Below are 13,867 nucleotides of genomic sequence, written 5' to 3'. Positions count from 1 at the left end.
GTAGGCCCGAGGGCCCGTCTCGAAGTTTCTCGATCGAAGGTTTCACAGTTTGGACAATACGCGACGAATGGGAAAGCGCGATCGAAGACAATACCGTCTAGTGTAGAGGATTGTGCGAAGGGGTTTGAGTACGATATCGAACCGGAGCAGAGCAATACACATCCGAACCCCATGGTGGGAAAAAACCATCTAAGGATGGAGTCGATGCCCATGCGCACTATCACCAAAAGGAGGAGTCATCTACCTTGTGACTGCAAAGACTTCTTCGACCAAAAACATCCGAGCCCATATGATCAACAGCTCATATACCTCGAACACAAAGTTTTAAAATTTGAGACTTGCTTTTATAAACAGAGGGTGAAAACATCACTTACAGGAAACATTCCAGCTGCAGCACCCAGGAGGAGCAGTGCATGGTGATGGGTCTGAGGCATGTTCGACATCCGGACACACTGGACAATCAGCTCAACATTAAACCTTTCTTCATCAAGCACATCTGGCAGGAAATGAAACAAAATAGCAGTCATGTACATTTTTCACTATAGGCAACAGAGAGGCAACAGAGAGGCCACAACAAACCTATGAAAAAACATATATTGCACAAGGTAAAAGCCAGATTGAACGTATTTACTACTTGTAAGGAATCATGGAGAAATTGCATTAAGATTGCTTGGACAAGATGGTAGCCAAAGTAACAGACTGCTACTACTGTCTTATGCTTAGTAACAATTTTATAAACCGAGAACAGGACTATCATAATTTCATGCTGAACTCCTTTAGGGTTTGAAACAACCTCTGTGTGGCCACGCTCCTAATTGGATTAGCACTCGCCAATAGCCTTCCGCTGTAGGCTGCAAAAGAAATACGACTTAGTAGCCCTCGTGTATTATGGTCAATGTGGTTCATCTTTGCAAGTATGCAGTTATTCCAGTAACGGAAAGCTTAATAGCTATTAATATCTTATAAATATTTTTACACGTCCAAGATGTGTTTGACATTTCATGAGCTCTTCAGTGGAACACAGCAGGAACTGAGTGCCAATTTTGTTTGCAGCGCAACATCTAAAGACCAGTATAAGACCAGCATCTTAACTGGTCATTGTACAGCACGTTACTGCATGGGTCATCTGCTTATGGTGCATAGCCAGACTCCTAGTACAATTTTATACAAGACATCCACCATGGCCAAACTCAAAAAAAGACTTTTCAACAGCCCATCATCTGTTAAATACAGTAATACTTTGAAAATCATGTGCTGACAGCTGCATTTATGCAGTCTTTTTGCAATTTTTGTTTTATTTGACTACATGTAAGTATAGACATAGAGATCATTTTGGGCACCAACTACTGTTTCATTTTGTTTCATATCCCACTAGCGTTTGCCTTTTTCGTATCATCCCAGCATTGAGCAGAATTGAAGTAAATATATTTATTGTCTTCCTTAACCTTCAGTTTTGATGGCAAGTGAATTTTCAGTGAATGAAAAATAGTATACCTTAATGGCTTACCATTAGATGAGTTGCTATGTAGATCCTTATTAACAATCACTGTCTATTGAGTCTCAAATAAGATCCACGAGAGGGGTCCAGAGATATAGATTTTACAAGCAATAATAAATCAAAGCAATTTCACTCAACCGCCAACAAGTCTTGGCAAAGGCAACAAATTGGACACTTTAAAACTTTTGAAACTTAGGTAAGTGTCAATGCGGTTGGTTAGAAGTACTTGGGGCGACCAACTCCAGCAAGGAGCTAGTTAAGTGGGCCAGCAAGGTCCTCCGGAACAGTTACCGTCACTGAAGAAGCAGTCATTCAGCTGTTCCAGGCACTTCTTTCGAGTTGCAACGGAATACTATGGAGTGGTCCTGATGCAAGGGCTGAAGGATGTCGAAAGGGGTCTTCCTATAGGGATTCCTCGGTCCACAACGATGGTGAGGGGGTCCTGGAAGCAGGGTCGGCGCCCCACAAAGTCCTCTACAGTCTAGCCGATGTTTAGTCACCACAGGACTAACAGTCGCACATTGTCGCATTTATAGGCCAATCCTTCATGAGTAGGTAACTCGCCTTCTGAGAGTCCCAGAAACATCTAGCAGGCTCAGTGAACCCAGGTAAAACCTCTGTGCATTGGGTCTTGGTCCTCGGAGCTGCACAGTGGCGGTGGTAGAAGCTTGCAGACTTGGGGCTACCACCTTGCCCCAGCAGGCTTCTTCAGCTTTTGTGTCAATGTGCTGCGAACAGGAGGCCAGTCCGCTGGCCCTTGGAGTCTCTTGGCTTGACTGAAGACAGGTTCTCCTTGAGCAGGGTATGGCAGGCACATTCCCTCCCGTTGCTAGCCAGCAGGTGCAGTCATCGACGGTGCAGCCTTTCTTTCCTGGTCCCTCAGTGCTACAGGGCAGTCCTTTTTCCAAGTAGGTCGAAATCTGAGGTCTGGGAGCCAGGAGTGCCCCCTTTATGCTCGGAAAGTCCCCTCAGGGCAGGATGCAGTAGGTAGCCAATGGGTGCTGGTCTGTTATAGCCTAGAAACTGCTGAATGTACTGTTAGTGCTGTAGTTGGTTTCTCACAGGCATTTAAGGCTCCATTAGGGCCTTGTTAAATGATAGCAGATATTCCGCTGACGTGAAAGAGGATGAGAGAACCTCAGTGAGAATGTTCAACTTGAATTCTATGGAGGGAAGGGGCAATTTAAGAACCGTGTCTACTTTTTTAAGGACCGCGTGGTATCATGCCATCTCTACTGGGGCCAGACCTGGGGATGAGTCAATGAAAATATGTGGGTATGGATACAAACCACTGGCATTTTGCAGTCTCAGGAATTTGGCTGTGTCAGAGATGGTAAGAGTCATGTCTCACTACTGTTTTCTTTGTCTTGTTTCCTTTCAGGCATGATCTCCTTGGAGCATTACTCTTCCAGCAAATAGTCTTTGAGCCTCCCTTCTGGAGCACAATGTTTTAAATAGTGGCAGTGGTATGCCCGGATGGAGCCTAGTGTTAGTGGTGATGGGGCGATATGGGGGAGTGGGGGCATCAACAGGGTTGGTATAGGCACCAGGATGGGCAATCAGCAAGGGCCTGGCCGTCAGTACAGCTCCTGGCCTGCTGGAAGGGTTTCTAATGGAACAAAGGGGATTCTCTGCACGGAGAGAGAACCTGCCAGCGAAACCCCATGGGGAGCCACGAAAAGTCCCATGAGGCCTAAAGGTGTCCCAGGTGGGAGACCAAGACCAGCTGGAACATCATCCCAGTAGCATGGAGGAATAGGGCACGGTCAACCCCTATCGGCGGGAACTCAGGGTAGTCTGCTGTTAGCACTATGAAGGACACTGAGGATGGTGGGTCTGAAGGAGGCACCAGAGTGGGAACCTGCAGGGCCAGAGGAGTCTTTGAGGTGAGGTAAAGTCCACCAGCTCCAGCTCAGACTAGGAATCTGCTGGAGGAGGGGTATGTCACTTGGACGTTACCCCTAAATTTGGATCATCAATGGGGAGATTCCACACGTCTCCTTTACCTCGGTCGTCACAGGCAGGAGCCATAAAAAGCTTGGCCTTGTGCTCTCATTCGGGTTCATAGTATGGCACTAGTTGCAAGATTAATAGCGGTGTCTAGAACCTAAACACCAACAGGCAGTCACCATGAGGGAATGTGGTTGCCATTTGCTGGTGGTAATGACCAGGCTTAAACCTTGACTTTTTAAGGGGTGAGATTCCCAAGGCACTGCACTGAAAAAGGTTAGGGGAGAACATTTCTTCAGATAAGAACTGCTGAAGCAAAGATTTGGAATATAGAAGCACTGGATCCCCATTTAGTGTGCATACAAAGGCACTGAACTCCGGGAACTGGGATGAGAACTATAAGGTAATATCATCACAGCCTCACTTCCGATTTCAAGATGGATCCAGTGCCTTCTACTGGCGTGGAAGAGTTATGTCAGAAGTTTCTGCATTCAGTCTAGAGCCTGTGGTATTCAAAAGGTGATGAATCTACAGGAAGAAGAACGCATAAGAATCAAGCTTCCTGGAAATTGCTTCTTTACTTTCAAAATAATCAACTGTATAGAAAGTGGGTAACTAGAAAGCTTTCCGCTGGAAGCCTAGGAGCAAGCACACTTTTCTTCTTTGGAAAAGAATCAGGTTTCTAAAAGCTTGCAGTGATGGGGAAACAAAAGTGTGGGAAATCTGGATACACTTATTCACCCACCACACTTTCTCTGTGACATCCATAGGAATGACTGGAACCTGTGTCAACATATGTGGAGATGGAAGTCCTAGGTTGCATAAGCAGAGAACACCGAATAAGTTATGTGGATGGCAGGGTGCATCCACAAAGTTTACGGATTTCAAGAAGGCAAACTATGTCCATACAAATACAGAACCAAAGGTTGTATAGAGGAGAAGACTGGAAGCTTGGATGACTACGCTGGATGGCTAGGTCTAAGACCTCATGGAGGCCCTTGTCTCAGAGCTGGAGACAACAAATGTCTATGATGAGACATATGGGGAAGTCAGAATATGCGCCAGATCCAGAGGTGGACTGTAGATGAGGTTAACCTGAAACTCCATGGTCCGATCCCCTAAGGCTTAAGTGGATCCCAGTACAGGAGTATGAGACAAAGATTTTCCAAGGCCCAGAAAGTTTTAGGGGCTAGGGATCTCTCAAGAGACAGACCTACCTTTGCAGCGTAGAACACCCGTCAAAACGTTTGGGAACTGGAAGTGCAGAAATGATTAAAAAACACATCTTCCTTTTCCGCCCAAACTATTTGTGTTCAGAATAAAATTCTATTAATGGCCTATGACTGTGGAGACATCCTCAAGCATAGTTTTGTGTTTCAGAAGCCAATAAACATTGCTTCTTGGTTTCAACTCAGTCGGGAAGTGCCCTGATATAGAACCAATGGTCTTGCAGGGCTTGGATAACTACTTGAAATAGGCGTCTAATTATACACACAATGCACTATTTGGGCCAAGAAGAACCAATCTGCAGTCCCACCTCAAGACATGTTTAGAGGCATCTGCATCAGGCTTCATGGTCCTTTCCAGTACAGCACAGCAGCACTCTTAGACTCATCCCTTACATCCTGAAGAAGCCATATTAATGTAACCTTCAACACAAATAAAGTGGTGAGGACAGGAAAGAGCTCAAGTCTGGTGTGTGCTTTCCAAGCACATTTTAGGTCAAAGCCAAGAGCTGCTATGATCGATGTGCACAGCCATACTGGACCTGGAGAGCCACCAGAGCATTCACTGCTGTTTGGTTATACCAGAATCTTGGAAGATCCCATGGACTGGAAGCATTAGCATCCATCCAAGAGTATGAGAAATAACTGAAACGTTTGCATGTGAGGTTAACTTTCTGGAATCTTAAAACAGTATTATTCGAAGCCAGTGTTATGTAGCGCAAGAATCTTCCAAAATTAGAGAAAAGTCTGGAAGGCGAAAAAACATTAAAATCATTTCAAAATGCATGCTGCACACTGTGCAATGTGCCAGAGTAGAATTAGTTAGCTATCTCTGATCCCTTTTGAAGAGAAAAAGAGGATGGGCTGACAGAGTGGGCATGTACATGGGGACAGAACAAAGCCAATCAGGTGGTTGGGCCCCCATGGTGCTATGGAAGATGTTCTCATTCTTTTTTCTAAAGTAAAAAGATATCCCAGATGTTTGACAGAATAGGGTCTTGGGACGTATCAATGTATTTTTCAGAGGGTGAAGCGCAAAACCTGCAACCTGCAAAAATAGGTAATTATCTGTGTCAGCCTTCCATTTCACAGCAAACAACAAAACAGTCACATTTAAAACAAGGAAATTACTTCAACCGTTAGAGAACTTAAAATGTCAAACGCTACAAGACTATCAAGTCTACAGGCAACATATTATAGAGCATTTGTTACCTAGCTTGTTCTGAAGCTTAGGAATGCCTTTAAATGATCACAATCTTCAATCATGAAATAAATTTGCATAAATATTTTATTTGTCCTTCATGAATCAAATGTTGTAGTGAACTTCATTGTCTCAATAAAGCCAATGAATTCTTATGGAGCCCTCTCAACCACATTCCACCGCACTAATCATGAAAATATATAACACAAAGAATTCTCACAATTCGTTTGATCATTACCTGCAGGGATCCTGCCTCCATCTGGGGATAGTTTTTGACAAATGTTGAGCAGACAACTCAGAATAAGTTGCTTTGTATATTCCAGGCTTCCTTGCTCAGACGGCAAACACTCCAAGCATCTAAGAGTGGCAAAACATGCGAGTTGAAAAACAGGAAATTAAATTTTGCCCAGACAGGGCACGTTTTTATGGTTTGACCACAGTGCAGCACATTGTAGCATAAGGCAACAGCGGCCTTTAGGAAAATTCATGGTGAAGCAGCCCCAAGACTTTAAGGCAAAGATAGAGGCCATGGTAGTAGATCTGAAAAAAAATTTACATTACATTTTCAACCACTGAAATAGGTGGATAAATGACAGTTGTGTGACTGCACGAGATGCCCTTAGTAAGAATGGTTCCAGAACATGCCATTCTTTCTCAAAAGCGACAAGAGCAAATTTTCCTGTTACAACAATGATAAAAAGATTATACTAAAACTGGAAAAGCCTTCAGACCGCAACACATTCAGACTGCATGCGGGTTGCGAAAAACATGTAACCACATGTCGGACTGGCCTAGAGACTGAACCTCCCCGTACCACATAGACATAAGTAAGTCATTTAGGTGCAATTATGGATTACAAACCGACTCCAAAGTCAAGCAAACCAAGTGACCAAAGTTGTTTTCAACACTGTGAACACATATTAACATACCTTTCCCTAACTGGGTTTCCACCCCAGGGTTTAGGCCTCAGCAACTCTAGTGCTCTCATGCCTAGTTTCCACCAATGGGTTTCACATCAGGTTCACAAAGTGTATAATCAATGGTCTTTACCAAATCCAGAATTCTACTTTCTGACAAGTTCTCATCCTGAATAGAAAAGTAACAGTATCACTGCTGCCCTTAAGGTCCCACGCTGCCGGCCGGTGTCAAGAGCAATTTCTTTCAAAGCTCTCAGCATCACCCACCAGGCAATCTACAGTGCTGCTACATTCTTTTAATAGCCCAAACTTGGATAGTGCCATTACGAACTGTTCTGCCTTTCAGAAGAACCAGAAAAAGTGGAAGCTTCTTTTCTGTTCAAACTTGCTACCTGTGGAACACCCTACCTAAGAAAACATGGGTAAATTGTAAGAAACTAGCTTTATGAAAAACATTCACAAGACGTGGGCCCATGAAACTGATGCAAATTAGAGAAGGGTATTGGGTAAGAAGTGCTGTATAAATAATGCTAACCAATTAGCTTTTCAATCTACAATCTACAAATGGGATGCTGGGCCTTGAAATGGAAAAAAAAAAAATCGCAGTACAAATAGAAATAAAATACAATATCCGGGGCATGGCCAAGATGGCGGGTTGGTGAGATGCTCTTCACTATAACTCCCACCGGCCATCTGTTTTTTTAGGTCTCGCCTACGCAGCGCGCATGTGCTGCATAGGAGACCTTTAGCCGTTGTGCAGCTCTTTTTCAAAGCACATACTCGTGCTTGTGGTGGCATACGCCTTGCGGGAGTGCGCAGCGGCACGCCACAAGCAGAGTATGTGCTTTGAAAAAGAGCAGACTACTCTCTCCAGTGCGCGCACCACTCACGGGTGCACCCCCCGCCTCTCTCTCCCGCTGCAGCGAGAAGCGCGCGCTTGTTTTTAATGTTCTTCTTCTCCTTCAATGCCTAGTATTTTTCTTGCAGCAAATAGTGCTCTTCAGTTTACGTTGCTCTCCCAAAATGTCTTCGTAATCCGCATCATTGTATTCAAAATTCTTGTACCAGTCTCCTCTTGTCTATCGTACTCACACTTCTCCCTCCCTGGCCCAGCTTCAGTGGCTTCCATCACTATTCAGCGTAGATTCCATCATCTCTCTAGTGTCGTCAATATCTATACTCACTTGCCCATCTTAGCTACGCTCCCGGCTCTCTAAGTATACCTTCTTGCTTTCTTCACACTGGCTCTCAATTCAGTCTTCCTGTCTCCCGTACCCCTTGTGCAAATTTGCACGTTTCCATATTTACACCAGGCTTCTGGAACATTCATCTTAACGCCATTCGCTCGGGACATACCCTAACTCTTTTTAGTTTAAAGGAATTCTTGCTCACTGTAGCAGCGTGAGAGTATCCTGTAACACCTCTTGAGATTAGACGCCTTTATTTCTGCCGTTTTAAACAGCGCGGACTTGGCTTGAAGGTACTGGATCGCTTTACATGAGGACCAGGTACATTACACAAGCACATATTCATTGTTGGTAGGCATAGGGAGATGAAGTCATTTGTCCAGAAACACAGGGTGTTGAGTCAACACCGAGACTCGAACCTGGTTCATCAGTTCCAAAGTTGGCAGCTCTGGCTTTACGCCACACCCTTATTCAGTACTGTGCGATGCAAGGGCAGATTGCGCTCTCTCACGATGCAATCTTGTAAATAATTTTGTGGAAATGGCCAGCCTTGTTTAAGTGACTATGACCACATATACAAGTAACAAGAGACAGCTCACATTTTATTTCTGGCCAATGAGCTGAACACCATGACTAGACATAGGATGGGGGAGGGGCCGGCTTTGAAGCAGGGGAGTCAGGTTCGAGTCTCGTCAGGGATGCTCAAACATCCTGTGATTCTGGACAAATCACGTAATCTTCCCGTGCCTAAAAATGAATGTGTTAGTCTGTAATGCAACTGTTGCTCATCTAAAGCTCTCTGATACCTTCGGGTAGAGTTCGCGCTATATAAAACATCAAAACAAAACTGATTTCCCATGGTTATTCTTCATACTATACTTCATACTGCTGCACAACAACACACATTGTGCAACCTGTGAATGATCAGCAGGAGCACAGCAGTTTCCATACTGATTTTAAGTAAAAACACAGGCCCGCATTTAACTCGCAGAAAGCAATGTTTAGCAGTCCTTCCGCTGACTTCCAAAGAAGCACAATATTTAGTAAAAAATTAACTGCACAACAAGGTTAAAACAAGCATTGGCATAGCCAATAGGTCTCGCCTTTGGGACCGTATAAGTGTTTAGCCATGCAACAGTTGATGTTGTTGCACCAGGGATATTGTGATGCATAAGTAAATACTTATAAGGTCCCAAAGGCGAGACCTCTTGGCTATGCCAAAGCTTGTTTACAATGTTTTTCATGTCCAGTTGGGTAGAAAACCATAGCCACTGCCTCTCGGAGGTACAGGGGACTTGCATTCCTCCCTGGGAAATTACGGCTGAAGGGGCTTGCTGCGGGGCACGATAGCAGCCCTGGTGCGCAGCCGCAAAGACAGAGGTACTGGAGCCCTGCCCTACGTAGAGGGAGACGGAACTCCAATACAACAGCTGTGTGTCCGCCGCTGCACTGGCTGATGCACACTGAGTAAGGCGAGGATCCCGGGACGGTAGCTGGAGAGAGGGTCAGTAGTCAAATGGCCCATGTGGCCTGCTCCTGCACAATGCAAAATGGCGAGCTGAGCACCTGGGCCTCCATACACTTGATTGATTCTGGACACCTGGCGGGACCATGGAGCCCTGGAGCTGCAAATAAGGTAGGCAGTGGCTGCGCCCGGATCAGCTGGTTGGTACTCTGGGACCCCCACCACTGAACTGCTGGTTTGGGGCCTCTGAAGGTACATATGTGGGTATGAGGGGTCCCCAATACAGCAATAGGGTTATGACTTCAGCAGAGGCAGGCTCTCAATGGCAGTTGAGCACCCGGAGGGCATGTGCCAGTCTGGAGGAGATACGCGTACACAAATCAGAGGTGAGAGACTGAGTTGGCCCAGTGGGGCTAGGTCCTTGAAAGAGGAAGCGATTGGGACTGGGCGAGCTGTGAGATACCTGAAGCAACTCATTCACTTTGGTGGACCCAGACCTTTGAGAGGTAGACGCTCAGGATCAGGGCTGGACACATCAGTACAAGTCAACTGAGGGGACTCCCTCCATGCCACCTAAAAGGAAAACTGAAGCAAGCATACAGCGCACTTATGGTGTGTATCAGGCGCTCCCTGGGGTGGGGCGGTGGCCTCGCAAAGCAACGCATCTGATCCAGAAAGGGCACTCACCAAGTTGGTCCTGCTAGACAGCCTCCACGCCTTTAAAGCGGAACTCTGTGATGAACTTCGGCAAGATCTTACAAAGAGCCTTGGGGTCCTGTGCTCCAATATAGGTACTCAACTAGCGACCCTCAGAAAGGATGTGGATTGAGTGGGGCAACAAATTATAGAGACGGGGCATATCTGGAAACTGTGGTGACGACCCACTCAGCTACGGTACAGAAATGTATAGCATTGGAGGACCAAGTAAACAGCGCCATGTAGAAAGTGGAGTACCTCGAAAATCGCTCAAGACAAGAAAATCTCCAGCTTATGAGCTTAAGCGAAGAGATTCTGGACACTAACCGTGAAGCCTTTGTGGCAGGGATGCTCTCTTCTTTGCTGGGGGACACCCACCCAGAAATAACAATCAACTGGGTGCATCAGACAGGCCCCAAGAGACGTCCCAACAGCAGCAACCCAGAGATATGCTTATTATCCATTACTAGTGGGAGAAGGTTCATGAGCAAATTCGAAAAGCAGGAGAGGTGAGCTTCTGGAACTACTCATGCATAGTCTTATGAGTTCTTTCCCAGTCAATGTTGCAGAGGCGAGCAGCATTTGGGCCCATAAAGAAGAAAGTATCAGATGAATGTATTCCTTTGGACTCGTCTGAGCTAGGCGACAAGCACCACACTGTCACGGAGGTCCAGCCAGCGGCCTCACTATTGGCCATTCCCATTTCTACTACACAGACAGTCCAGACCCAACAGCCTCAGAACCGGGACCCTTCCAAGGACAACAGGAGAGCAATCCCCACACCCAATTGAGGACTGATCAATAACAATGTGGTGGGGACAGAGACCGAGAGCAGGAAGGAACCCAGTGAGTTCACGGATTACCGCTCAGAGCCGCCTGACAAAAGGCCGAAGGTGAGACCAGAGTGGGCTCTCCAGGGGATGAAGAACAGCTGTGGCACAAGTGTGACCCAGCCAAACAAACTGAAATGCCATGTACATTGCCCTGACAATAGAGACCCACAGTACTCGACAAAGTGGACTGTTACTGAAGAGAGGCCTAAATAAGGAAAAGGTCTCCCACAGCATCGAGCGGCCCAATTGAGAGGCAAGTAAGTACCCGGGAAAGGAGGGTTCTCCCATAGTGCATACAGAGGGGATTGGCGGCCTCTGCTCCTAAAGAGGATTGCCTCGTGCAATGGACACGGAAATTGTGTGAACACAAAAGTAACATGGCCGAGAGAGAGGGAGACTCATGCAATTCTCGGGGGTGGATTGGCTTGGACCGACCGAAACTGTTCTGGTCCGGGGAGCTGGTTCTTGAGAAGGGCCTCGATCTCCAGTACACAGTGACGATGGGGATAACTAGAACCCTCCTCCACAGACCAGAGGGAGTGACTAGTAGTCCCCCTGGCTGTGTGTTAATCATGGCATTTGCTTTTCTGTTCAAGTTGGTTTTTAGTTTTCCTGTTTAGGAATAGATGAAGGAAAGTTGTAACTTTAGGGGGAATGATTCAAATTACCTCCCTTAACACATGAGGGCTGAATTCACCAAATAAGCGAGGTGCACAAGGGCAAGCTCAAACATGTGGCTAACCATGCAGGATACCATTTCTCCGCTAACAATTAAAGAGTAGCAGCTATATAACTGCGACAGAACTTATCCATAACAGCTTCATGCAACCATACAGATAGAGAGGGCAGATACCTCATTCTAGTCGGGAGACTGGACGGTTGACCCATCACCATAGCTACTATATATGTACCTAACCCTGCCCAAGACTCCAGAGTAGCTTAGGGGAACACTGCACTGTCAGGGGACCTCAATATGGTCTAGGACCCCTGAGAGAGGCGGCGGGGGAAGAGGGCGGTGGTATTCTCACACAGGGGCCTCCTCAAAAAACTGAAAATTACCCTAGAGGAAGTGGGTCTATGAGATGCATGGCGAGAACTTAATACGCAACAGCAGCCTTTACCTTTTACTCCAATGTGCACCGCACACACTTACGGATTGGTTATATACGATCAAGCAACCTGCTTATAGGAGTGACCTGAGCTGCAGAGACTGGAACCCTATCGGTATCGGACTCAGCAGCTATTACAGTCCAGCTGGAACGGCGGGGGAGACGACCCCCCTGTGGGAATTGGAGGCTCCACCCAGCCCTACTTAGAGACCCTGCTACTAAAAACGAGATAGGGCAACAGATCACATCACCCGAACACTCACAATGGCCAGAGGACAATTGCGAATGAACTTCAATAAGGCAGAACACTCTTCAATTCACCTTAACAATCGTTCTTGCATCGCAGGAGATAAAGTAGGTATCCTCCTGGCCTGCACCTTATGGGGTAAACGAGAGAGAGAATATGTTAAAGAAATTGCCGCCCCTGCAGGGAACCCAATAGCAGAAGGTGTAGGGAAGGTTGAAGAATTCCAGACCTTCTATGACAGCCTCTATAGAGGGACACCCCACCCACCAAAGGAGGCCCTCCTAGATAAAATACAAGTCGCAAGCCTCACAGACAGCCCAAGGGAGTCCCTGGAGGTATTAAAACCGTTAGACCGAATAAGACACTCTGGCCTGTCAGCACTATTCCACAAACTATATGTATCCCGCCATGTCCTGAAACTTACTACCCTGTTTAACCACAGCCCAGACAATGGGAAAGGCAGTTATAACAGTGATCGCAAACCCCAACAAAGACGTCAGACTTTGTACATCATTGCGACCTATACCTCTGCTGAACATTGATGCAAAGCTATACACAAAGATCCTAGCCACTAGCTTCCATGAAGTGCTCCCTAGTTTAGTACATCCCAACCAGAACTCTTTCATCCAAGGAAGTCAGGCCCTCAATAACATACAGACAGCCATCCACCTTAATAATAAGACCTTGCTTAAAAATATATCTGTAGTCCTGCTCTCCCTGGATGCAGAGGAGGCCTTCAACAGGGTGGATTGGAACTTTCTACATATCACTCTCCAGAAAGTGGGCCTGGGCCCTACGTTCGTACAGATTATCTTCTCAAACTACGCAAGCCCTGGCACCATATGTACCCTCAACAGAAAACCTTTTGAGGTCCTTCCTACTCTCTCGAGGGAAGAAGCAGGGATGCCCATTGTCGCCGCTTATTTTTGCCTCATTCATAGAACCCATAGCATGCCTCATTCAACAAACGGAAGCAGTGACCAGGATTACATTTGAACCAAGGGAATTCAAAATTTGCCGTTATACAGATGATGTACTCTTGACACTGGGAGCCCCAAGCACTGCAATCTCAGCAGTTGTAGGTATACTGGAGGACTTTCAGATACCATTAGAATTTAAGTTAACTACAACAAATCAAAAATCCTAAATCTGCAGTCATGGTGAATAAACACAACTTTGATTTTAAAAAAATCCTAAAACTGACATTTGCAGCAGAGTAGGTGGTTGGACTGCTGTCTCGCTTTCAAATTAGATTGGCCAACTCCTCAATGAAATATCTAGGAGTTCGGCTAACACAGCATGTCGCAGAACTCTTTGAAGTCAAATAACTCCCACACCTTGATCGAGCCCATCGCGAAAGACTTACATTCATGGGGGAACCCAATGCTGTCCTAGTTTGGAAGAATTCAAACAATTAAAATAATATACTTTGACGTCCCTTTACATGTTTCAGGCTTTCCCCGAAATGGCTAGACACCATTTATTTACAGCATAATCAACAAAAACTCATGGCCTTGGGTAAGGCTCAGAGACTTCCA

The 13,867-nt window shown here is 46.0% G+C and overlaps 1 protein-coding gene across 1 annotated transcript in view; it reads right to left on the bottom strand.

Annotated features, from left to right (window-relative positions):
• HEATR1 (HEAT repeat containing 1) overlaps nt 1-13,867 on the bottom strand; it is a 326,965-nt gene that overhangs the window by 120,260 nt on the left and 192,838 nt on the right. The window contains exons 27-28 of the mRNA XM_085611426.1: nt 6,114-6,232; nt 375-496 (exon numbers count right to left, since the gene is read on the bottom strand). Of these exons, the coding sequence (XP_085467552.1) occupies nt 375-496; nt 6,114-6,232 (241 nt within the window). The remainder of the gene's footprint in view (nt 1-374; nt 497-6,113; nt 6,233-13,867) is intronic.

The sequence above is a fragment of the Triturus cristatus genome, chromosome 6 (assembly GCF_964204655.1).
Source record: "Triturus cristatus chromosome 6, aTriCri1.1, whole genome shotgun sequence".
In the NCBI taxonomy this organism is placed as follows: domain Eukaryota; kingdom Metazoa; phylum Chordata; class Amphibia; order Caudata; family Salamandridae; genus Triturus; species Triturus cristatus.
Note: the sequence above shows the minus strand (reverse complement) of the source record. Positions and strands in the feature narration are given on the sequence as shown.